At 45.4% G+C, this 23703-nt stretch overlaps 3 protein-coding genes across 4 annotated transcripts in view; 1 reads left to right on the top strand and 2 right to left on the bottom strand.

Annotated features, from left to right (window-relative positions):
- Positions 1-199: 199 nt before the first annotated feature.
- Positions 200-7141, bottom strand: GNG10 (G protein subunit gamma 10). The gene is made up of 3 exons (XM_017816424.1): positions 6951-7141; positions 3540-3671; positions 200-1818 (listed from the first exon to the last, which is right to left on the bottom strand). Exons 1-2 carry the CDS (start codon positions 7029-7031, stop codon positions 3546-3548), a joined length of 207 nt encoding a protein of 68 aa, XP_017671913.1. The 5' UTR covers positions 7032-7141; the 3' UTR covers positions 200-1818; positions 3540-3545.
- A 4954-nt stretch (positions 7142-12095) lies between these two features.
- Positions 12096-19410, bottom strand: DNAJC25 (DnaJ heat shock protein family (Hsp40) member C25). Its single transcript, XM_017816422.1, has 4 exons — positions 19108-19410; positions 17985-18137; positions 15721-16191; positions 12096-13135 (listed from the first exon to the last, which is right to left on the bottom strand). Exons 1-4 carry the CDS (start codon positions 19408-19410, stop codon positions 13013-13015), a joined length of 1050 nt encoding a protein of 349 aa, XP_017671911.1. The 3' UTR covers positions 12096-13012.
- A 2891-nt stretch (positions 19411-22301) lies between these two features.
- Positions 22302-23703, top strand: part of KIAA0368 (KIAA0368 ortholog) — a 61011-nt gene continuing 59609 nt past the window's right edge. The window contains exon 1 of one of the 2 annotated variants that reach the window (XM_017816373.1): positions 22302-22376. In XM_017816373.1, coding sequence (XP_017671862.1) covers positions 22355-22376 — 22 coding nt within the window. In that variant the 5' untranslated portion in view covers positions 22302-22354. Of the gene's footprint in view, positions 22377-22611; positions 22717-23703 lie in introns of those variants that run through there. The other variant, XM_017816372.1, reaches the window with a different exon arrangement.

Genomic DNA, 23703 nt, shown 5'->3' on the forward strand with positions numbered 1-23703 from the left:
CTGATAATATTGTTACTATTTACCACAGAAATAGTAAATAGCTATAAATAGGATTTTTCTATTAATAAGATTTTCTAAAAATCCAACAGCAACCTTCTCTTCCCAAAAAAGCAAAGCACTTGAGGCCTCCCCTCCCACCGCAAAATCCAGGTACCCTCCTCCTTACAGTATCTGCTCTTTGTTACAATTACACAATGAGTTCAAAGCCAATAGTGATAGGAATTTTATTTCCAAACTTCTAAAAGATTAATACAAACAATAGAAAGTAGACAAAATTAAAAACCTATTAAAAAAGTTAGTTATCCTTGTAAAAGTGCTCTATAAAAAAGTGAAGGCAAATCACCAAGTACATTTTAGTAAGTTTCATGTATTGCAAACCTTGACAGTGATGCATGCAAGTGTCTTTGGGTGTTCCTGGATTTTTAGTGTCTGTTTGGTCACATTTTAAATACATCAAGAAAATTCCACCATAGCAGTACTTTTACAAATACATATTAGAAGAAGGATTACAGATTAGAAGTATTGCAAAAAACATGCTTTAGAAATCAAGCCTATGCTATACATTGTGTCCAGCACGTCTAAGACGTGTCATTTATGCACTGAGATGCACTTAAAAAAACCCTGAATTTGGCTCCAGGTCTTGCTAATGGAAGCAAAATTCCCCCTGAGAATGTTACTTCAGCACTAACAGCATTTAGCTCTGTACCCTAATTATTCAGTTTTGAGTTGTTTTCTTTAGGGAAAAAAAAAATCATTTTTGCTATCACTCTGGTGTTGCAGTTTATCAAGACCAAAGTAAGTAATTTGGTAAAAATTCGCATGTTTTTCATTTCTAAAATGTAAACTTCTTAGGTAATATTTGTACAGTTAGCATAGTATGTAACAGCGGTGATGATTATGAAAAGAATGAGAGTTACTGTATCAGGGATGTTGACACTTTTGGTCTGTGTTTGGCCCAGCCACCTGTAAGAGTTTATATTTTCCCTGCCAAGTTCACTGATAAAACGAGAACTTCGTCCTTGGAGAGAGAGCTTCTTGTATAAACTGTATTAAATGGTGTTCTGTGATTGGCTTGTCATCTGTCAAGGACATTTGAAGGAGAAAACAAAGAGGAGTTGATGAAGTAAGGACCCCCGACTCAGTTAGAAAAGACCCCCGAAGCAGACTGCGCATGTGGAAGGGAAATTCCAAAGTACTCATCCATGCGCTGAAGGGATGCACTTGTATAACCAAGGGGGTGGGACTGAGAACCTCTGGTGGGGAGGTGCTGGCCACACCTGCCTAGGCAGATGTGCTCAGTTGATTGTATGAAAGCACACAGCTCGTTTTTTGGGGTAGCTTGCTCCACACGAAGGACCAAGCTGTCTTTACTGGGGACGCCTGCTATGTGTGAGCCTACTAACCCTCCGAAAAACGCAGCTGCTGCAGAGGATTTTATGGCATTCGGAGTTGGTAAGATACCCCATGAATCACACCTGAGTGAGTAAGGTGTCGTATTTCCTCATCGTTTTCTCTTTCTCTCGGTTCCCGTTTACTTCGGCCACTTCTTTGTAATAAATACTGGGCTTTTTTGTTGAGATTTCAATGGTGTTATAGTTTTCAGTATGCTTCGAACCCACCCTAATACAGTTACATTAAAAAACTTTAAAAATATTACCAAAAGATAGTGGAATACAGATTCACAAGAACAAATGAATAAATATCTAGGACACTGTTTTTAGCCACATAAAAGTCAGGACACAAAGGGAGACTTTTCTTGTGAAGGAAAGGCAGTTATTATTCATGTCATGCTTGAAGGCAATTCTCCGATGACCTTCCCTATAAGAGGAAAAAGAAAAGATTTATTAAATGCCATCTTCCTAAGCTTTCTTTTACAAATTACAACAGAAAAGCTCCTTCGCACTGAAGAAAACATGAATAACCTTTCTTTGTTGGATATTGGTATCTTTGCATATCATAACATTTCTTATTGGCTTTTTTACTTTGCTCTGATTTTCTTATGATCCTAAGATAACAAAATAATAATAAACTTCATATTTTATCTATTAGCAAAAAAATACTAAATAACATCCTGGGCTGAGCTATGCATTTCTCAAAGCATAATAAATTAATCATCAAATTCTTGTGAAAATATTTTGTAACCTATCTGAATGATGGGATCAAAGTTGAATCCTACAATACATACATCCATACACACAGAGACTGCCAAAAAAAAAGGTAGAAAGGCTGCTTCAGTAACAGAAGAACACATGCAACAGTCACTATCAATTTTATCTTATTTGCATGAATAATTAAGGGTAGCACCTAAATTAAGAAAATCTACTTTTGCTTCTCCCCTGCCAAGTTTTTTCCAGAATAGCATCTCATGTCCAGTTGTTCTCTCTCTTTAGGTTCAAACCTGTTTTGTTAAACCTATGTAGCAACAATCAAAGCCACGCTACTGATGAGGCAAAAGCTCATCTGCAAGCTCAGGAACCCTGGCAGCAGGAAGGGGAAGATTTTATGCTCTAGCTTAAATTCTGCCCTTAAGAAAACATCCCTTTTGTATTTGACAGCACTCTCAAAGAAGGAACAGAATTCAGTGGCTCTTCCTCTCTCTGCAGATTTTTCAGCTCTTTAGCAGGAACTATTTTTATTTTTTTCTTTTAAAGAAGAGTAACCCTTCTAAATATCCTACTTCCACATTCATTTGTCACAGAGAAGTAATAGATTTTCCAGGTTATGGTGTGGTCCTGCCTAGGGCTACTGGCATGCATGGCGTTTCTTTCTCCTGCTGCAATCACTGATAACCTGTACGACTACAGGAGAGGCCGGAGTGGGAATCACAGAACTGGATCCCAAAGATTTGCAGATGCTGGATGGTCACCCACCCATGTACTCTGCAGGTGTTGCACAGGTACAAGCCAGGCAGAGTGCTAAGGCAGAGTTTAGGGAGCAGCTCATCCCTTAGACCTGTGCCAAAAAAGGATGTGATTACTGAATGCCTCAGCTCCTCTTTGCTTCCATCACTTTTGGTGCTGTACCAACAGTAAAAACAGAAAGAGCTTAAGGACAGACATAGCCAAATAAACTGCAAGATGACATTGAAGACCAAATGTATTTTAACAAGGTTCTTGCTTAAGCTGTGAACTAGTTATCACAACGCATGCAACTGCTACAGCTTTGTCTTCTCCAGGCTGGGGATGTGACTGGTTTTTTTGTCTGTCTGTGTCAAACACAACTGTGTGTCTTAGACAATTTTAATTAGTTTGGATGCTGCTAAGGACTCTAGAATTGCTCAAACACAAAAACACAACCATCCTAACAAAAAAAACCCAACTCACAAACAAAACACTTCTAGAAGGGTGTGGGAAAAAAACATGCTTCAACTGCCACACCTAAAAGAAACAGAAAACCATTTGCAGAGCCAGTAGGGAAATGATAAACACTTATCCACGAAGAACTCAACATTTAAACAACTATCACCATGTTTCTTTGTCCCTGCAAAGGGCTTGAGTTTCAAATCAGAGTGGTTGTCATGGTATCTGTGACTTTATTACCTGTTTTCAGAGTAGAGCACAGGATCGGGGTTCTCGGAAGGGATTGCTCCCCGCAGGAACCCCAACAAGCAAGGCATCTTTGCAGGCATTTTGCATACAGTACTGCTGGAGTTCTGCAGCTGCCTGAGAGACCTGAAAAGGAAAAACAAACCCGGAGAGGAAACTAATTCATTCATAAGCATCTACTAGGCATTTCCTCTTGAAGAGCTATTATCAAACAGAGCTGGAGTGCAGCCAAGTCAGTTCTTGGATTCTAAAACACCAAGTAAGTCAGAACAGAAGCACATTTACAAAGCTCTGAGGAATCATGCATGAAATACTAGGCTAGTGATGAGCCAAGAAAGTGCAGAGGACTGAGGTTCAAGTGTGATGCAAATTGTCCTCATTAAAATGCACCGAGACCTGACCACAGTATTTTCCAATCTACTTTTTTTCAGGTTTATATCTGAACTCTTTGAGTCTCAGATAATTTATTAAAAGGATTTTAATTTCCAAACTTTTAAGCAACATAAACCATACTAAGGAATGAAAGAAAGAAGAGGAGGATGTAAAGCTTTTTAAGACCGTCCAAATTGTCACCTTCCCCCAGCAGTGAATTCAGAACTTCAAATCCACATTCTGGCCCCAAAGAGGAGAGTCCAGAGCTGCAGAACAACCCCAGGATCCCAAAGATAAGATCTCCTCAGCACTGAACTCCCCTGCTCTCCCTGTGGATGCCAAGTCAGTCATGTAGCTGTATTCTTGAAGGACAATGTAGAGGAATTCACAATGTCCCAGACACACACTAGGAATAGCTGCATGGAACTGTCAAAATCCATGCCATCTGATAGTTTTTTTATAAAAGGAAATAACAGACCATATTGATGGGAATACAAGTTCCCCTCTTAGCTTACCTCTGATTTGTTACAGGACTCCTGAAATAATGATTTTTCTTCCTACACAACTTTGCAGGGTTGCCAAAACAATAACCAGAAGGACCACCCACACTTCCCAGCCTCCTGTCTAAAGGGGCCACCCAGGAGCCCTGATGGAATTTTGGTTCTGGGCCATCCCATCTAACAGCATCTAGAAGTACATGGGAAATCTGGCCTAGTACATTTGCTGTTTTGCTGCTCTCCTGCTCAACACCTTCCAACTCTCCTCCATGATCTCCTCCAAGACACTCAACCTGGTACTGCCCAAATTTACTTGGCTGTTGTCAGCACTTCAGGGAGATGCTGTGAGGAGCATTTCTCTTCAGCTTCCCAGGTTCTCTTGGGCAGAGTACAGGGAGAAGTAAGGATTCCTGCTACATCAGTGGGCTTCGTCACTTCTTCCTTACTTGAGGAGAACCTTTCTAGAGGCTGCAGGGGTGTCCTGTAGTCCCTTGGACCCCCTGCAGCACTACCCCCCTTGCCTCAACCACAGCTGGTACCCTTGCTGGTACCTGACTATGCACCACAGAGATGCCACCTGCCAACACTGATCAGGCCAAGGCTGCGTGGAGATCTTTTCTGGGAGAGTTAGCAGTTCCTCACAGCATCTCCTTGCACTTTCCTATCAAACTTTCCAGCACATACTAAGCTATATTATATGGGTATAATTTTTTTTTTTTTTTTTTTACAAACCAGATCTACTCTTAGCCCTACCTATGCCCCATAAAATTCTTCATTCCTTCAGTTCACATGAAAAGTACAAGGGTTTCTGCCATATTTCATCACACGACAACCACGCTCCCTGCAACAGCCTCCTGTGTGCAAGATGTGTGTGGGTACTTCTTTCTACTCAGTTTCCTCTTTCTGAAAATATTTTTCCTGTCTGCTTTTTCAGCTGGCAGAGTACACAAAATCACCATGGAACTTTGCAGTATGAAATGTATTTTTAAAAATCCTTTCATAGCCTTCTTCCATCTGGAAACACATTGTCTATTCAAAGTAGCCGAAACAATGTTTTCTCCTATACCAGTGTCTGCTAAAACTGAACCAAGTGGTTTTTCCCCAGGTGAATATAGTCCTCATTAGTTTTATACTGTATCTCAAGAAAGCCAAATGATACTTTTTATAAGATACATTTTTAATCATGTGTCATTTCAAAGCCATGAACGGGTTCCTAGAACAGCAGACTTGAAAACAGATTGCTGCGTGCAATGCTGCAAAGGAAAATGAGACCGAGGCCAATCAAGGCCAAGTCTCCCTGGAATACAAGCAAACCCATAATAAATGCATAGGAAGTCCAGTTCCAGAATACGTTATGGGCACAAAGTACCTGCAAACTATAAACTATGTATTTTATACCCCCTCCCCACCCACAAAAAAACCCCGCAACGGGGCGAGGGGGGTATATATTCCTCAAAATGAGCAGGAACAGAGATCCGGGCACCAGCAATAACTGGTGGTTTGGTCAACCGTTTCAGTGTTAGACAATATCCCTCTTGCCACAAGAGTCTACATTTGTACTCTGAACCGTGCTGTTTCTCAGATTCCCACCCATCACTGCAGTGATAAATCACAGTCACTTGTAGCGAATCAAGCATCTGCTGATTCAGAATGTGCTAATAAAATTTACTAACATTAACAAATTGATTAGGATGATATCCAAAAGCCATAGTGGTTTCACCTTGCAATGAATACTTCAAATTTTCACCAGCCCAGAGTCAGGAGTAATGAGGACAAGTATTTTGAATTATTCTTTAAATCAATTAGCTAAGTTCCTGCAACTCAATGTACCGGCATTGTTGTCAGATTGAGGAAGCTATGTTTTGTGACGGGCCAGAGAAAATGGCGAAAAAAGGAGGTGATGAAAGAAGAGGAAAGCACTGGATATAAATTATTTTGACCTTCATCCCTTCACAGACTGTGCTGGATTTTGTGAGTTGTTGGAAAGAGTCGTTTTTGCAAAGTAGTTGTGGACTCCCCCAGACCTGCTGCGAGCTAAGAGCTGTCTTGGACAAGTCACCAATCCTGAGGAGCTGGCGGATGACAGGACCGCCTCACCAGTCCGCTTTTGTCTGGAAATATGCAAGCAGGAGAAGGTTCATGCATGCGTAGCAAATGGCCTGCCTTCTCCAAGTGTGCCAGCGGGTACCACACCGCGCTGCCTCCCCCTGCAGATCCTGCCAGCTCTCCGAAGCGGGGGGGAGTCGCCTGGCTCCGCTGCGAGGAACTACTCCCGATTATCTGCTTGCTTGTGCAGAACTAACGAGGGGCTACTGTATTATTTATCACGGCTCCTTCTACAGGGAACAGCACTCGCTTCACCGCGCCCGCGGGGCTGGGGCTCCGAGCCCCGGGGCACACGCACCCCTCACCCCCTTCCTTCCCAGGGCGCGGACAACGCGGAGGAAAGGGCAGTAGGGGATTCTGTCCCGGTCCTGCCGCGGAGGTCAGAGCACCCGCGCCTCCCCCCGGCCCCGGGTCCGGCACCCCCGCTCACCTTGATCCTCTCCACGGCCGCCTCCAGCTTCAGCTGCTCCACCAGCCGCTGCATGGTGCTGAGGCTGCCGCCCGACGACATGCCGAGTCCCAGGGGAAGACGGAGGGCGTGAGGCTGCGGAGCAGAGCAGGGCAGGGCACAGCCGGGCAGAGCGGTTCCGGCGGGCTCGGCTGGGCTCGGCTCGGCTCCGCTCCCTCCGCCCCGGGGAGGGGCCGCGGCCGCTCCGCCCGCAGCGCCAGCGGCACCGCCCCGACGGACACCCCCGAGCGCTGCCGCCTGCGGCGCCCTCAGCGGCACTGGGTGGGGACTAAAGGTGCTTCGGGGGATGAAAACTCGTTGGTTAAAATAGGACAGCAAGGGGAGAAAAATAAAAGCGAAGAACAGGGAACAAAACAAAAAGGGGGGGGGGGAGGGAGAAAAGGAGGGGGAAAAAAGGAAAAGGGAACAAAAAGAGTAGGGGGAAGGAAAAAAGGAAAGGGAAGACAAAGAAGAAAAACGAGGGCAAAGAAAAAAAGGGAAGGGTAGAAAAAAATGGAAAAGGGAGGGGAAAGGAGCAGGAAAAAGGGGGGGGGAAGAAGTGAGGAAAAAAAAGGAGGGCAAGAAAGAAGAGATGAAAGAGAATCCATAGGCTCAAAGAATGGTTTGGGTTGGAAGAAATCCTAAAGATCATCTAGTTTCAACTGGGCAGGGATGCCACCCACTAGATCAGGTTGCTCAGAGCCCAGTCAAACTTGCCCCTTAACACTGACAGAGACGGAGTTCTAAGCATCCTCCTCTGCCCACAGGCAGCTGTATGGCTCAAACTGCCTGGCGGCTGCTGCCAATGTTGTTTCATCCTCACCCAAAACTGTTCATCACCATTTCACCAGTGGCCATAAATAAGTCCCTTCACTTTTTGGCAGGGGTTTGCCGGCCATTAGTTTGCTGCCTTGTTGAAAAGTCAGTAGGTTGAAGCTTATAGCCTCAAATGGTTGCTCTGAACTTAAGACAGGACAAACAGGGGATCAGACCCAGCCAGCATGGGTCTGTGGAAGGCAGGTCCTGCTTGACCAGCCTGATGTCCTTCTATGACAAGGTGAGCCAACTAGAGGATGAGGGAAAAGCTGTGCATGTTGTCTACCTGGACTTTAGTAAAGCCTTTGACACCATGTCCCATAGCACTCTCCTGGATAAACTGGCTGCTCATTGTGTTTATGAGTGCGCTCTTCACTGGGTATAGAACTGGCTGGATGGCCAGGCCCAGAAAGTAGTGGTGAATGGAGTTAAATCCAGTAGGTGGCTTGTCATGAGTGGTGTTCCCAAGGGCTCAGTATTTGGACCAGCCCTGTTTAATATCTTCATTGTGTACCTGGACAAGAGGATTGTGCTGGTTTAAAAGTTAACCAGCAGGGGAAATGAACTCAACTCAAAGGAGAGATTATAAGTCAGAATAACAATTTATTAAAATAATACAGTAAGTACAATCATACAAACAAACAATTGGTCTTAACCCACAAAACCCAAATGTATAACCCAGTACCCTGGGGCATGAACAAAGTGGTGTTCCTTGGGCCCCACTTGAGTCCAAAGTAAAGGGAGAGGGGAAAAACCTGCTGGTGGGAGAGCTGTTGCAGTCTGGTCAGAAGTGGTGATTGCAGTCCAGTTGAGGGTGGTGGTCTAAGTCTGGTTGAGAGCGATGACCTGCAGTCTTCCTCTGGATCCCACGAGTGGTTAAAAATGTTCCAAGACTCCAGGATTATATATCCTCTAGTTCAGGCAGGAATGCTCAATACTTCCCTCAGGGCGGGGAGTTCCACAAAGGGTCTGAGGACAAGAGCATCCTCCTATCTCACAGGCCTCTTAACACCTAGTTTATAGCCTGAGGAGTCAGGCTCTATGGGCAGAGGGTGCGAATAGTCTATTGACAACAGTTTCTGGGAAATGGCATGGAAGGCTATAGAATACACAGTTTTGGGTTACACCCATATCATGATGAACTGGTCTCAGCTGTCCTAACTAGGACAAGGATCAAGTCCTTAGCAAGTTCATAGATAACACCAGGTTGGATGGGAGTGTTGATCTGCTGGAGGCCAGGAAGGCTCTGCAGAGGGGTCTGGACATGCTGGATCAATGGGCTGAGGCCAAAGGTATGAGATTCAACAAGACCAAGTGCTGGGTGGTGCCCTTGGGTCACAACAACCCCAGGCAGCGCTACAGGCTGGAGGAAGAATGGCTGGAAAGCTGCTCAGCACAAAAGGATCTGGCAGTGCCAGTTGACAGTGGCAGAACATGAGCCAGCAGTGTGTCCATGTGGCCAAGAAGGCCAGTGGCATCCTGGCATGGATCAGAAACAAAGTGACCAGCAGGACCAAGGAAGAGATTATCTCTCTGTACTCGGCACTGATGAGGCTATGCCTCGAGTCCTGTGCCCAGTTCTGGGCCCCCTACTTCAAGATAGACATCAAGGTGCTGGTGTTGCTGAACTTTAGGAACTCTCTAAACATGGACAAAGAGTCAGGATTAGAAAGGAGACATCGTTTATTTTGCGCGGGGTGCAAAGTGGAAGTTTTTCCACAAATCAAGCACACAAAAGCGTAAAAAGCAAGGAAATGTATACACTAAGGTTTACAAAAACCGACCTATCTAATACATAGTAAACATCTACCTAACGCATAGTCTTTGAACCTGGCAATCTTGTGCAATACTTGTTACAGCCTGTATGGGCCTGTCTCTCGTGATCTCTGATGGTCTTTTGGGGAGGTGCCCCCTACTCAGTTTCCAGTGAAGTTCAGATCAGGACAGGCAGAGCCCTATGTTGAGTGCCAATTAGGATGTGATCTGCAGCTCCGGCTTAAACAATTGCCAAGCAGGAGGTAAAACACAAAAGCTTTCCATAAGCATTAAGCAACACCTGTTAAACACACCTGATAACATCTATTTGTATTCAAAAGAAGGGTTAAAGGTGAGAAAGATATCATCAGCTTCCATCTGCAACAGAGATCAAAGGAAGGAATGGAGAATTCTGCTTAAACATTCAGAGAAGTCTGTTTGAACACATCACTGGAGCGTGTCCAGAGAAGGGCAACAAATCTGGTGAAGGGTCTGGAGCACAAGTCCTGTGAGGAGTGGCTGAGGCAGCTGGAGTTGTTTACCTTGGAGAAAAGGAGGCTCAGTGGAGATCTTATCCCTCTCTACAACTGCCTGGAAGGTATTGAGGTGGGGAATTGGTCTTTTCTCACATGTAACAAAAGAAGAAATTATCTCAGACTGTACCAGGGGAGGTATAGTTTAGATATTAGGAAAAATTTCTTCATGAAAAAGGTTGTAAAACATTGGAATAGTCTGCCCAGGGAAATGGTGGAGGAACCATCCCTGGGAGCATCCAAAAAACCTGTGAATATGGCACTTGACAACATGGTTTAGTGCTGAACATGGTGCTGGTGCTGCTTTGATGGTTGGACCTGATGATCCTATCAGGCTTTTCCAATCTTAATGATTCTGATTCCATAGGGACAACCAGCCACGCACATTCTTGTGCCTCAAAGCCTCAGTATGGTCATGGAAAGGACTCATGCTGAATCTTCTACAAGGTCCTTGTCATTATTATCTTGTCACACTTTTCCCCATTATAATCTCACCATTACCTTGTACCAGCAATACTTATTCATGCACATGCCTCTCTCTAAAGTCAGTTGAATCTACACTGGTTATACTGGGCATAGTATTGTAACTCTCATCACTCTCTGAAAATTTATGCCCAGAAAAAAGACGCCATTTAGAACTCCAATGACATGTTAGGCTAGAAATGCTCAGTAGCCTCAGCTAACGAGGTGTCACTGCAGTGCTGACAGCTTTCTAAAGACACATGAGTTTTTTCTACCCTTCATCACAAAGTTGTGACTGCAGTGCTGCTGCCCAGCAAATTTTTGTGCATTCCATTAATTGATGTCTGCATCTGGTTATTTTTAAAGGGTTCATATGTTGAACAAAGAGGGAACTCGCAGCTTAGCTAGCTCCTTTCTAGAAGGTTGTAGGATACCTGATGACTTCTTCACTCACTTGGTGTCAGGCCACAGTGTTACAGAGATGAAACACCATTGCTGCTGAAAGATACAGTTCTGTCCTCTGAAAAGACTGTACCTCCACTGCACTGATTTCCCACTGTAGTGTCAGGTCAAGAAATTAATCATGGTTACAAGGAAGGTAGGCAAAAAGGGAAAATAGATCTGTGTTTTTACTGCATATTTGCAAAACCCAGATACTTGGGAAAGGGCAGAGCAAAATGAGGCACAAGGTCAGGAGCAGCTGCAGAGCTGTTACTCTGTGAAACTGAGGGCACAGGATTAGATCCTCTTGCATACACCTGCCTCATTCTTTTACCATTTTATTTGTGCTTCATTCTTTGCTTCTACCACAGCAACCTAATCTTCCCCCTTCCACTCTTACAGGAGACTGTGTTCTGGGGGGATGAAGCAGCAATAAACCCAAGCTGCAGTCTCTCACTTCATAAGCACCTTTGCAGTGCCCCCAAGATTATTCCATGAAAGCAAGCACAGCTTATTCTATATAGTTTCTTTTACAACTTTTAGATTTAAATTGACAATTGAATACAAAGTGAATTAAGTTTATTGCTACACAGTCCACAGAGAAGGGGAAATCTAGCAGTTCCTCTTCAGTTTTACTACTGCGTACAGAGACTTAGCATAATGCTTCTATCATGCTTTTGAACATGTGTTATTTTAAACAGAAAACTGAGACAAACATTCCAGAAGTGTGTGAAAGGTAAACTAGAAAAAGAAGCATAAAGAAGACTCTTCTGCAAAGAATGAGGACAGGTCCCATTTGCAGAATCAGAAACTTCTTGCTTCAAAAATTAATCTGCATTTTAAAATGTTTAGCTACTATGGGCTTTGTCAGGAGCAGCACGTTCAAAAGCTGTGCTCCCAGAACCAATCTGCACAGAAGGCAGCTAATCACACACCATCTTCAGCAGTTCCCTTCAGAGGAACTTGCTTTTACAGGTGTCATAAATGACAAGCTAAAGACTATGCTCCCATCTGCCCTTCCCCAGTAAAATTAGTGAGGAGAAATAAGGTAACAGAATCCCTTTTACCAGCAAATCATGGAAACTCTCTGACCTGGGCTGAGTTACAGAGGAAACCAGTCTGCTGTTATGCATCATTTATTCTAAGTACTCCGAGGTCTGATCAGAAGAGATAAACACATTGGATACTTTAGATTTAGAATTTAAAACAAATTCAGTGTGCATATATAAATTTTTATTTACTTAAGGCATCAAAATTGCCCTTTTTAATAAAAGGCTCATTTTTCCCTTTAACCAATACTTTGGTGAAAGAAATGTCACATTTAGTAGACTAATATTCACTGGTATACTTGTTCTGAACAAGCAGGTATAATTCAATGTACAAGATGAAAAAACGAACACAAAATATCTAAACATACTATTTCATTAACTACTCTGTAGAACAAAGAATTAAGGCCTGTTTGCATCACGATGATGATCAATCATGCATCATTTATTCCCACAAAAAATAAAAACCATTTCCAACTGGACCAGGAATAGCAGTAGTCTGGTATAATCCCCATATTGTTTACATAAAAAAAAAAAAACAATTTGGCATCTTAGAAATTAGATTGAAAAGTAGAAGAAAAGAGAGGAAAACAGAAAATGGTCCTTGCTTCGAAATCCTTTTTATGAATTTCCAGAGTCCATTTGCAGGAACCCTTCAATTTAAAGAGGAAAAACAGGACTTTCAAGGTTTGAACTAGGAACATTTTCGGAAAAACTAGAGTTATGGTTCCATTGATGATGAATGTGAAATATCTAGCAAAAATACATTGTTTGGAATAATGAATTCCATACTGAGATCCCCAAGTAAATGGCATATATACATTTAGCTGAGCCTGTTTAATAGGTCTGATTTATAAAAACGGTAAACCTGTATTATGCTTCAGCCTGATTTAAAATTCCTGAGTTTTAGATCACTGCTAAGTCACAGCAGACAAAACTCTGAACGACGTAATGAAAAGTTTTGCAAATCACTTTCAACATTAGCACACATTTAATCATCAATAAAAGTCAGTCTTCCAGGTCCTTCATTTTTCATCCACCGCCGATATCGCTTCCATCGGGGATCCATGGCCATCTTCTTCTTTAACTCCTCCTCTTGTTCTCGTTTATAGACCTGATAGACAGAGAAAAGATTTTAGTAAGGCTGAAGAAACAGCTTAAGTCAGCCTGAAGTGGGATGTGTTTATACTTCAACCATTTGCCAGTTTATTTTTCTTACAGAAGACTGAATTGCAACATGGAAGCAGACCTTGGCCGACACAAAGTGTCAGAGCACCTGCAGCCCAAGAGCCGTAGTCCAGATAATTCCCCTTTTTGCTGAGAGCAGAACTACTCTCTTTAAGATGGTACTGCAAGCTCCAGAACTTTTATTCCAAAGAACTAGATGCTTATGCATTCAACAAAACCAAATACACAGTAAGCAATGGCTAATGCTCCAAAAGCTAAACTTGGAGTCCCTCCTAAGCACACATGCTGTTCAATGCAGCTGTTCAGTTCCTCACTGTAGTTCTCCCATTTCAAAGTCATTATCTATTAGAATACTGCTATGGAACTTTTTATTCCTAATTAAGGTTCTCAACAAAGTTAACATCTCTGTGTCAAGTATTTGCAATACCAACTGACAAATAATTACATTTCTGACAAGAAACAGTGTCATTGTAATGAAATCTACAATTACTAGCAAAGCCAATTGTCCTTAAAAAAAAAAAAAAAGCACCTACATTTTTATTCTGGAAGGCAGTTTATGTAGGTACAGCCAACATCAATCTCAATACCATACATGTTTATGTCATCTCAGTGTCATCTGACTTCTCCTGACTCAGAAGGCAATTTAATTTAAAGTTCTCCTATGCATGAACAAGATTTAAAAATATTATAGATTGCTACATAAATACACCACCTCAATATTCAGTGAAGAATCATTAGAAAACAGAAAAAAAATATTGTGTAGCTCCATGATGCAACCATGTATTGAATACTTGATCTTTCCCATCCTGAAAGGGACACTAGAAAACTGAACAATATGCAAATAGACATCTCCAACGATGAAAGAACAGAGAAGCTTTTGGGGAGAAACACTTAGAGCATGTTTTTCAGCCTAGAAAATACATGACTACATTTCAAATAAGGATATGGTAGTGGCAAACAAAAGCACCAGTAGCCCAAGAAGAGAATAAAGCATGACTATTCTCCATTTTCAGTAATACTGGAATGAGAAGGAGTCCACGTGGCTTCAAGAAACCCCATCTTCTGCAAGTGTTGGTGAACTGCCGACCAGATGGCACAGCAGACACTGAAAGCTTTAATGCATTCCAGTGACCAGGTAAGTTTATTAAAGAAAAACTTATTAAAGCAATTACCTACAAAGACACTATTTTCTCTCCAGGAAGTCCCAAATAAATATTACTATACAGGTGCAACTTTCATGTATTCTTTACTGAAAATCAGCAGCTAGCCACAACAGGAAATGAGTGTGGGCTAAACACACTTCACTTGTGGCAAATACAGCTCTTTTATATTCAGTGACCCAAACATGACTAGTTAAAACATCATGGATCAGAAACCACATTTTTTCTCCATCCTATCTGCCCTTTTCTATGTAACACCTGCTTTGACTAGTAGCACTGCTCAATTTTTGCACTTCCAGATTGTTTTCTAGCAAACCCCTACTAACTGAACATGCATATGCACCTGCCAGCTAGTCCTTTCCTTATATTAGCATCTATTTTACTATTTTCCTCTTCAGGTTTGTAGAGTAATACACCCCTGTCTTCTTTTGAAGAAGCATTCTCCTATCTTTGGTGTCCTGCCACCATCCCATTTCTTTTCCCAGCAGATGCAGGGCAGCAGCATCTTGTCTTCCCCTTAAGCAGGCCAAGTCTGTATTTTCAAGTTTTTCTTTAGAAACCTCTCACCCAGATGGCCCACAGATGCACCTGTGCAGAACAATCAGGAGTATTTTTTCAATCTGCCATGCCCCAGCATCCCAAATCATTCTGGACTGCAAATTCCATGCTGTGGTTAATGTTCTTTTGCTGCTCTCACAGACACCTTAACAATTATATATTGATTATTTAGTAACTGGCTATCCATGGCAAGAGTAGCAGTTGTGGCCTTTTTTACCATCCTCACTTGAACAGGTATTCAGCACTGCAGGAACAGTCCCTGATTCACTGACGGCCAAAGAACTATCAAGAAACAGTTAGGGAAAAACCCAAAACAATAACAACAACAGCAACAACCACAATAAAAAAAAAAAGCCCTGAGCTAGGAATTAAGCTTAGAAGACTGACGACATAGGAGTTTCAGACAATCAGGGTAATCCTTAATACAAATTATTGCTTTTTGGAGAATATAGTCTTCAACCTCCTGTAATAACCTTATGATAACACATTGTTATAAGAAAGCCTTTCATCAGATTAAACCGAATCTTGTACGCATACACAGATGTCCTCTGGCTGAGCAAATCCTTTCCTACACCCATGGGCATAGTCAGGAGCTGTTGTCTACCAGGCCATGTATATAAGAAGTCAAAGGAAACACACCAAGTGATTGTCTCACAGTTTTCAATTTGGAAAGCAATAGCTGAAATTGAAGTAATGCTTCGCACAGACCCATCCCAAGCACCTTCACAAGATGGCTGTTCTTACTCTGGGAGCAATGGGTAACTAACATTAGTTTTTCACCAGGGCTACCCACCTCGTAGTTTTCTCGTATCCACAGCTGCCGTTCAAGAAAGGTCTCTTTTTGATGATCTTCTAAGCTGTCAAACTGAGACTGAGACATTTTCATGTACCTTCGTATGATATACAGCTTCTCTTCCACACCATACTCTTGCCCTTTAATAGTGAAACAATAAATCCACCAACAGTACCAAACCACATATTTGCACAAATAAAAAGGAGCAAGAAGGATCTGAAATAGAAGGATATCATATATCTTGGGCTTCTGATAACCACCCTTTATATCTATTTTATTTTTAATAATGTCTTTGATAATTTCTTCCTCTTCTTCACGAATTTCTTCTTTAGATCGCCTGTTCTTTCCTTTTTCTTTAGTCTTGTTGAGTAAACCTTGTTGTCTAGCAATCTCAGTGGCTTGTATACGGTATTTTGGTACAGTAGCTAAGTAGTTGATAGCTTCATTGTAACTACTCCACCAGCTGAAGAACTGTAATTTAAGAACAGTAAAAGTAAAAAACTTATTTTTATACAGACACATTCCTATCTAGAGGTTTGCCAGGAAAAAAAAAAAGACATAATGCTGTTGCACACCTTTAACCACAGTTACATCATAATAAGGGTAAAAACTGAGGGTAACAGTTCTACTGTGGTATTACAGAAGCTGTAATCATTCCTCTGAACTTAGTAAAGCACCTGGAAAATAGATGTACAGAACTGTATCTCACAGCAATTTACAGTGACAAGCAAGGACAAGCAGGCACTATTCTGAATGGTTTTGTTTATGAGAAGATCGTCAACTTCTCAAGGTTAATGCCAGGCTGTGCCAGCCATTCTCAGAAGCCCCACTCCTTGGAGTTATAAATAAAGTAGCCAATATATGAACATCTGATTATACAATTGTTACCCACTGTTCATTAAACATGGATTAAGTATGTGATGATCTCATTCGCCTGACAGGATTCACTTTGCAAGATTCAACACCGCTCTCTGATCTCCAACTGTCCTCTGAATTTCAATGGGGGTGAAAAAGAACCCAAACAAGAAACCACGAATATACTGCCTGGGTGAACACAGAATCATAGAATATCCTGAGAATATCCTGAGGTGGAAAGGACCCACAAGGATCATCAAGTCCAACTCCTGGCCCTGCACAGCACAGCCCCAAGAATGGATTCCTTCTGAAGACAGGAGGAGCACAATGACTGTCATGGTCAGCTCAGAACTGATGTTGTTCCCATCTAGTGCCTTGTAAATGACATCAGATGAGGCACGGAAATCATGGAAGAAACCAGACAGGCACCTTAGCAAAGGCCAAGAAGCAGAAACAACAAAAAGCGAGACAGGCAAACCAGTTTACAGAGATGCTTACAGTGAATTTGCAATCATCTGGCAGCTGAACTGCAGGAAAGTGTCTCCACTTACAGCCAAATGAAGAAATAAGATGTGAAATGAAACTTTTGCCATTGGAACAAAATCAGAGAAATTAGGTATTTGGTTGCATGTCCCATTAGAACTTATTATTCCAAGCTCTCAAATTCTGATCAATGAGTTTTGTTATTTCAACTTCCAATCTCACTAATCGTGAGATACCTACACTATGGACTAAGCTGTATCTTTATACCTCAAACTTCTTGGCTATTATTAATGATGTTTGAGCCAGTAATCTAACAGATCCCAAAGAAAAGTCATGCATCTTCCTACTCTTAAATATGTGTCAGCAACAGAACAAATTTTCTCACCTAAGACACAGGCTGCTTTCTTGACCTTGGATCTACCACCTTCAGAGTAAACTCTGCTGAAGAGAATTTGCTTCTCTCCTGACTTCATCCTTGTGGTGTTTCAAGATTTAAAGGTGTAAGATTCAAATCTTAGTAAACTCCTGATCATCTGTGTGAATTGAGTCTTGAATTTAATTTGCAATTAGTCTGTTTTTTAAAAAATGACAAACCGACACCCATTATTTGGAGCACTAGTCCTGCCTGTGCTCAAGAACAGGCTATTCTGAGCCTGCCAGGAAGAACTACATAACTTCTTCAGAAAAGCTACACTTGACTCAATGAAATTAAAAGAAAATAATCTCTACTTTTGTTCAAGGTACCAAAGGCAGTTAAAAATCTGCTCAGTACATTCTGACTTCAGGATTGTTACGGACACCATGCAGAACTTCACCACAGCAGAGAGGAACAGACCCTCACTTTTTATTAAATGGCACATTATGACAACTGTCACTACACCTCTCTCTTCAGAAACTCAGAGAATGATGTAAACATGAAATTTTACCTGAAACACAGAGATGGCACACACGGTAACTAGGATCACTATTCTGACATCCACTTTAGGTGCCAATCTCCTGCTGTAGTAGTGGTAATAATGCCTGTAATACTCTTCAGGATGATCCAGCATGTAGTCATAATCTTTACGTGTTTCTTCATCCTGCAGGATGAGATGAAAAACACATCCAGGTTCAGATTCCTGTTTTCACTTACTCTGTTATAGCTTTGTTTTACATCGCACTAATGACCATGCTGCTGTAAAACTGGCAATAGATCAAGTGAGTATGAAGCACAGAGGAAGATCTTTGGTCTTTTTCTCATATTCTCAATTATTTTGTTCTCAGACTTATCTGACCATTTAAGTAGGACATATGTAGTCTTAAAATGAACAAGCAGGCACTGTGTGAAAGACATTTAAAACTGGAAAATAGACAAGCAGTTGAAATCCACACAATAAGTATTTTTAACTTCAGAAAGAGAAGTCCAGATGGACTGGAGTTAATAAATATTGCTCTGGAAAAGATTTTCAGATGAAGAACCTATTACAAGATTGTTTTACAAAACTTTTATGAATTAGTTTACAGGGCTGTGGAATCTGTCCAATGGAAGGCCATTTCAAAACCTCATTGTTCTCATTTTCTCTGTGTTTTTCTTCATTCTCCCTCATATAATTTTGGGATAGGAAATTTAATTTTGACAGACTCAACTGCATTCCATTCAACACTCCTCCTCCAAAAGAAAAAAAAACCCACCAAACGACTTCCCTTTTTTAATTCCTTGTAGTCTTAAAACACTTACAGGTCTCTTTCTTCTATTCCGGGGCTCCATCTTTGCCAAATCACACATGTTTTGCCCTGACAAGCCTTCCCTTACAGATCGCATATGCTACCCGGGTCACTGCTACTTTTAAAGGTACGCCTCTAAGATAAAGACCAGCCGGCTCGTTAAAAATAAATAAAATATTTTCGAAAGAACGAATCCTAAACACAAAGGGATTTCCAAGGGAACTCCATCCTCCTCCCCGCACTCCCGGGCTGGCTACCGAAGGAGGTTTTTCGTGGTGTTTTTCCTCCCGTCCCTGACTGCTTACCGGAGCGGCTCCGGCCGCGGCGGCGGTCCCGCTCTCTCACCTTGAGGGTCTCGTAGGCGGTGGCGATGAGCAGGAACTTCTCGTGTGCCGCCTGCGCGCCGCCGGCCCCGCCGCCCGCGGGCTCCCCGCGGTACCGGTCGGGGTGGTACTGCCGGGCCAGCTGCCGGTAGGCGCGGGCGATCTCCGCCTTGCTGGCCTGCCGGCTGACGCCCAGCACCTCGTAGCAGACGCGGCGGCCGCAGTAGAGCCCGTCGGTGAGGCCCCGCGCCGTCCGCGGCAGCAGCGCCGCGCACAGGCACAGGCACAGCACCCACGGCCCGCCCGGGCCCCGCAACGCCGCCATTTCGCCGCCGCCGGGCCCGGGCCGCGCTCCGCGCCGTGCGCGCGGCCGGGGGCGGGGCCAGCGCGGGGCCAGGCGGGGTCGCGACAAGAGGCGGGTCGCGACAGAACCCGCGCTTTAAGGGGGTCGGTAGGAGGGAGTTGCGCTCTTCTCGGCGGTGCCGAGCAAGAGGATGAGTCCTTTCCCCCTGATTTCTCCCAGGCTGCGCCTTCTCGTTCTTTCAGCCGGCGGTGTGCCCTTGCGGCCGGGAGCGCCCGCGGAAGCCTGGGATGCACTAGGAAGAACGCTGCCAGCAGGTCGAGGGACGTGATCCTGCACCTCGGGCCCAGTGAGGCCGCATCTGGACTGCTGTGTTCACTTCTGGTCTCCACAGCTCAAAAAGGACATGGAGGTACTGCAGAGGGTCCAGCAGAGGCCACAAAGATGATGAGGGGTCTGGAGAATCTCCCTCATGAGGGGAGACTGTGGGAGCTGGACTTATTTAGTCTAGAGAAGCCTGAAAGGGGACCTTAATGCATATAATATCTCAAAGGTGGGTGCCTAGAGGAAGGTGTCAGAATCTTTTTCAGTGGTGCTCAGTGACAAGACAAGGAGTAGTGGCCATAAACTAAAACACAAGAAGTTCCACCTCAGCATGAGGAAGAACTTTACAATGAGGGTGGCAGAGCACAGGAATAGGCTGCCCATGGAGGTCCTGGAGTCTCCCTCTCTGGAGATACTGGAAACTCACCTGGACATGTTCCTGCTGTTAGGTGTCCCTGCCTTGGCAGGGGGGTTGAACTAGTTGTTCTCCGGAAGTCCCTTCCAACCCTAATGATTCTGTGATTCTTCCAGGGAAGAACTTTTTAAAATAATGCCTGAGCCCATGCCTAGTTTGGGCTTGCTTCTGGCAGAGCTCAGAGTTTGGCCTCCTGTCATGTGGGATCCGGCCCCAAAGTGGGAACTGCCGTGTGCGCTCCCAGCCCCCCTCACTACACAGACCCACAGGGAGCACTCCTGCTGCTGCTACGTGAAGAGACAGCTGAGAGAGGACCTCACTAATGCCTGTAAGTATCTGAAGGGAGAGTGTCAGGAGGGTGGAGCCAGGCTCTTCTTGGTGGTGCCAAGCAATAGGACAATGGGCAGAAAGCGATGCACAGTAGAGTTCCACCTGAACATGAGGAAGAACTTCCTTACTGTGCAAGTGACCATGCACTGGAACAGATTGCCCAGAGAGATTGTGGAGTCTCCCTCATGGAGGACATTCAAGAACTGTCTGGATGCAATCCTGTGTGATGTGCTCTAGGATAATCTTGCTTGAGCAGGGAGGTTGGACCAGATGTCCTTCAATGGTCCCCTCCACCTGACCCTGTGATTCTGTGTGATTCTGCATGCACAGCTCCCCAGGATGGTGGCTGCAACAGCAGGCTTGTGATCTCCTCTACCTGAAGACTTCTCCTGGAAAGGAGGACTACATGTCTGCTCCAGTGTAACCAGCAGGAACATTACCTCGGTGTTAGACCTTTCCCAGGAAAGCCAGAAATATGCCTGACATTGTAAATATCCACCACAAAAATGCTCAGCTCATCAGAGAGCATGTGCTGTTCTTACACTAGAAATGAGTGTGCCTCCCATGTGCCTGGCGTCCTCTGCCTGTCTCCTTTCTGCATTAATAAATGCTTATTATTTCATTGGGAGATGGATGGGTCACAAATCTGTTTCCTCAAAAAAAAAAAAAAAAAAAGCTACCTCTTTGCAGCTCACTAGAGCCCAGCCTCTCAGTGCTCTGGGTTGGCAGTCAACTCCTCAGGCAAATTATGGTAGGTTGACCTGGACTGGACACCAGGTGCCCACCAAACTGCTCTATCACTCCCCCTTCTCAGCTGGACAGGGGAGAAAAAATAAGATGGAAAACAACTAAGTGGCTGAGAAAAGGCGGTTTACTAAAGCAAAAGTTTGTGCACGCACTAGCAAAGAGAAAAAAAATAAATTATTCTCTACTTCCCATCAGCAAGTGATGTCTGGCCACTTCCTGGGAAGTGGGGCTTCAATGTAGATGTTGCTCTGGAAGGCAAACGTAAATAATGAATGCTCTTCCTTCCTCCTCCTTTTCTTAGCTTTTGTATCTGACCTGACAGCATAGGGTCTGGAATATCACTTTAGTTCATTTGGGTTTGCTGGGTAAGTTGTGTCCACTCCCAGAATCTTGCCCACCCCCAGCCTACTGATGGAGGGTGGAACGTTGGAGAAAGCAGTGCTGATGCTGTGCCAGTGCTGCTCAGCCGTAGCCAAAACACTGGTGTGTTGTCAACATCTTTCTAGCTACCAGTGGAAAGCACAGAACTGTGAGGGCTGGTGTGGGGAAACGAACTCCATCTCAGTCAGACCCAATACACTAATGAAGCTCTGACACTGTCACTTAGACTCACTTCTGCCCTGGGACTGGCCCTGGAGCTGTAGGGAGAGGTCATCAGCTGCTCAGTCAGTAAGGAGGCTGGGGGCACCTTGTCTGCTGTGCCCCAGGGGCGCCTCTTGGTTGCCAAGATGATTCTTACGGAGACCACACGTAGCATCGCAACGCTCGAGAGAAAGACGCTGTATGGTGGTCGCACCTCTCTCTCTTGTGGTCTGAACAAGCCGAGAACGGCAAGCGAGGAATTTTTCGGAGCAGCTTTATCCCTCCAGTATTCCAGGCTTTGGAATACAGCGGCTCGGCAGCGACGCTGCGGTCGGTGCTGGGCGGGGCCGCGCCAGTCTCTCAGTGGGTCTGTGCCCGGCCGTGGGCGGGGCCGGGCGGGCACTGGGCGGGGCCGTGCAGTCTCTCGGTCGGTCTGTGCCCGGCTGTGGGCGGGGCCATCTCGGACAGTGGGCGGGGCTCGCCGCCTGCCGGCGCACTTACGGCCGCGCGGGGGCGCCCCCCGCCGCTCCCGGTGCCGTCCGAGCGCCGCCGGGCCCCGCCGGAGCCGCCATGGAGGTCAGCGCGGACTCCGGTCAGTGCTGCCCCCGCAGACCTCCTCCTTGGGGCCCGCCGGGCGGGGCGGCGGCGGCGGGGCCAGGGCGTGTGCGCGGCGGGGGTGGGCGGCGGGAACGGCAGGTCTCTTTCTAAATATAAACCGGCGGTGACTGAAGGGCGGGCTTTGCCGCTGTCGAGGGCAGCCGCAGGGAGGAGGAGGGGGAGGAGGAGGAGGAGGAGGAGGAGGAGGAGGAGGAGGGAGGCGGCCGCCGGCCCGGTGCCGGTGCCGGAGCGAGGTGGGAGGTGCGGAGCGTCTCTCGCCGCCTCCCCTCCCTCCCCAGCCGGCAACATGGCCGCGGCCGCCCAGGACGAGCTCAGTAAGTGGCCGAGCGCCGGGACTGGCAGAGGAGGCGGGTGGGCAGGCCGGGGTCTCCCCGCAGCGGATCCGCTCTGCGGCGGGGCCCGACCCGCTACCCGGCCGGGCGGTGACGGCAGCGGGGCCGGGCCGGCCTTGGGCGGCCATCTCGGGAAGCGGAAACCGAGAGCAGCGGCGCTTCCCGCATCCTGGCCCCTCGGCGGGCGGCGCGGCTGTACCCTCCGCCGCCGGCTGCGTGACCTTGCGGGGAGGGAGCCCCGGGGCGGTGGGACCCGCGGGCACGGGGAGCTGCCTCAGCCCGCCGCCCCTGAGCGGGCATAAGCGGCAGCGCCTCTGCCCGCCAGAGTTCTCGCCCCGTGTTGTTGGACCGCCGTGTTTGAAACACAGAACCGGCGCGAAGACACCGCGGGCAGGCACATCCAGGGGCGGGCCCCAGCCCGAGGTGCGGTGCCGGGCGGGGGATGCGGGAGCGCATCGCCTCCGTGCGGCTCTCGCCACATGACCTGAGGTGCCGCAGCCGCCGGCGTTCGGGGCGGGGGGAGCTCGGCCCTGTGTTCTTGTCACCTCCAAGCCCCTCTCTCAAGAGACTCCGGGGCAGCACACGGTCAGCTGCTCTTTGGAGAAGCCTATGCAACTTTTAAAAAAGCGGTTTTTCTTTCCTTGCCTTTCCTGTCATGGCATAGAGCTGATTCTTAGCCGTGAAGAATTAATACCAAGATAACGTATGACTCAGCCAAATGAGAGGGCCTTTGGTTGCCCTGAAATAGTACTTGGCAGTCACCAGGGAGGAAGGGCAGAAGAAATACTTCGAGCATATTTGTACTATTGGCTTTCAGTACTAAGGCATTTCTGTGTGATGTATCTTCAGGTTTTTTTTTTTTGTTGTGAGCTGCTGTGTAGACAAGCTTTTAGTTCTGCTCTTTGTTAGACGTTACTGGAATTAGCCTAAGTGGAACAGGCATATGATAATGGACGTCCTTTATGGAGC

The sequence above is a fragment of the Lepidothrix coronata genome, unplaced genomic scaffold, assembly GCF_001604755.1.
Source record: "Lepidothrix coronata isolate B3197 unplaced genomic scaffold, Lepidothrix_coronata-1.0 Scaffold55, whole genome shotgun sequence".
In the NCBI taxonomy this organism is placed as follows: Eukaryota; Metazoa; Chordata; class Aves; order Passeriformes; family Pipridae; genus Lepidothrix; species Lepidothrix coronata.